Here is an 874-nt window from a genome sequence, read left to right on the forward strand (position 1 = left end):
CACGGCTCCCAGCGCGAGTTTCGCCCCCAGTGCGTGTACTCGCCCCCCCCCACACACACACACGCACGTACGCAACCTTGTACTCACGTTCAAAACATTTGCTGGTCCAGTGTCGTCTGCTTGTTTTTGCTTTGACGAAAGGAAAGCGGTCTTCAGAGCAAACACTTTAGCAACCCGCTCGTCGTGCTTCATACTCCTAAACTCACTCTCGTGTATCCTGGTGTAGTGCCTTCTCAAATTGAACTCCTTTTTCACGCTGCATGGCTCTCTACACACCAAGCAAACAGGCTTGTCTGTTTCGGGATCCAGTGTGAAGAAGTACTCTTCCTCCCATCTCATTTGAAATGTTCGGTTCTCCCGATCAACTTTCCTCAATTTTGGAGGAGGCGCATCTTCACCCGCATTGCTTGGTTTGGGTTTGGAGAACGACATGATCGGACAAAGCGACGCACGCAAAGACAGACACCTGACTGATGCTGCGGCGCTGCAGTGCGGTAGCGGCCGGCAGTGTCACCGCTCGAGACGAGCGGTGACGGGCTGCATCCGCTCCCGCATCTCGATTTCATATTTCGGACAAAAGGGGCGAGATCAGTGAAAGAGTCGCGCGCCGGTCGATTTGAACTTCCCGCGCGACGGTGGCGTAGTCGTTCCCGCCCGCCGGCGAAAGATCGGGAGCCGTTCGGCTCCGGCCCACCGGGGGCCGCACGCCGAGCGGCCGGGGCCGGATCTGGCCCGCGGGCCGCCTGCCTGAGACCCCTGGGGTAGGCCAACCCGTCATACAGACGTGCATGCACTGACCGTTGTTGCCTACCCACCAGGCGGCTTAGCTCATTGCCTACGGCGGCTGTGAAAGCGGTGAATTTCTTTTTAATTA

General features: G+C 57.6%; 1 protein-coding gene across 1 annotated transcript in view; it reads right to left on the reverse strand.

Annotated features, from left to right (window-relative positions):
- Positions 1 to 432, reverse strand: part of LOC127751618 (general transcription factor II-I repeat domain-containing protein 2A-like) — a 37,670-nt gene extending 37,238 nt beyond the window's left edge. Inside the window, exon 1 of the mRNA XM_052275409.1 lies at positions 207 to 432. Coding sequence (XP_052131369.1) covers positions 207 to 432 — 226 coding nt within the window. The remainder of the gene's footprint in view (positions 1 to 206) is intronic.
- Positions 433 to 874: the final 442 nt, after the last annotated feature.

Source organism: Frankliniella occidentalis, unplaced genomic scaffold (assembly GCF_000697945.3).
Source record: "Frankliniella occidentalis isolate FOCC.00 unplaced genomic scaffold, Focc_3.1 Scaffold612, whole genome shotgun sequence".
Classification (NCBI taxonomy): domain Eukaryota; kingdom Metazoa; phylum Arthropoda; class Insecta; order Thysanoptera; family Thripidae; genus Frankliniella; species Frankliniella occidentalis.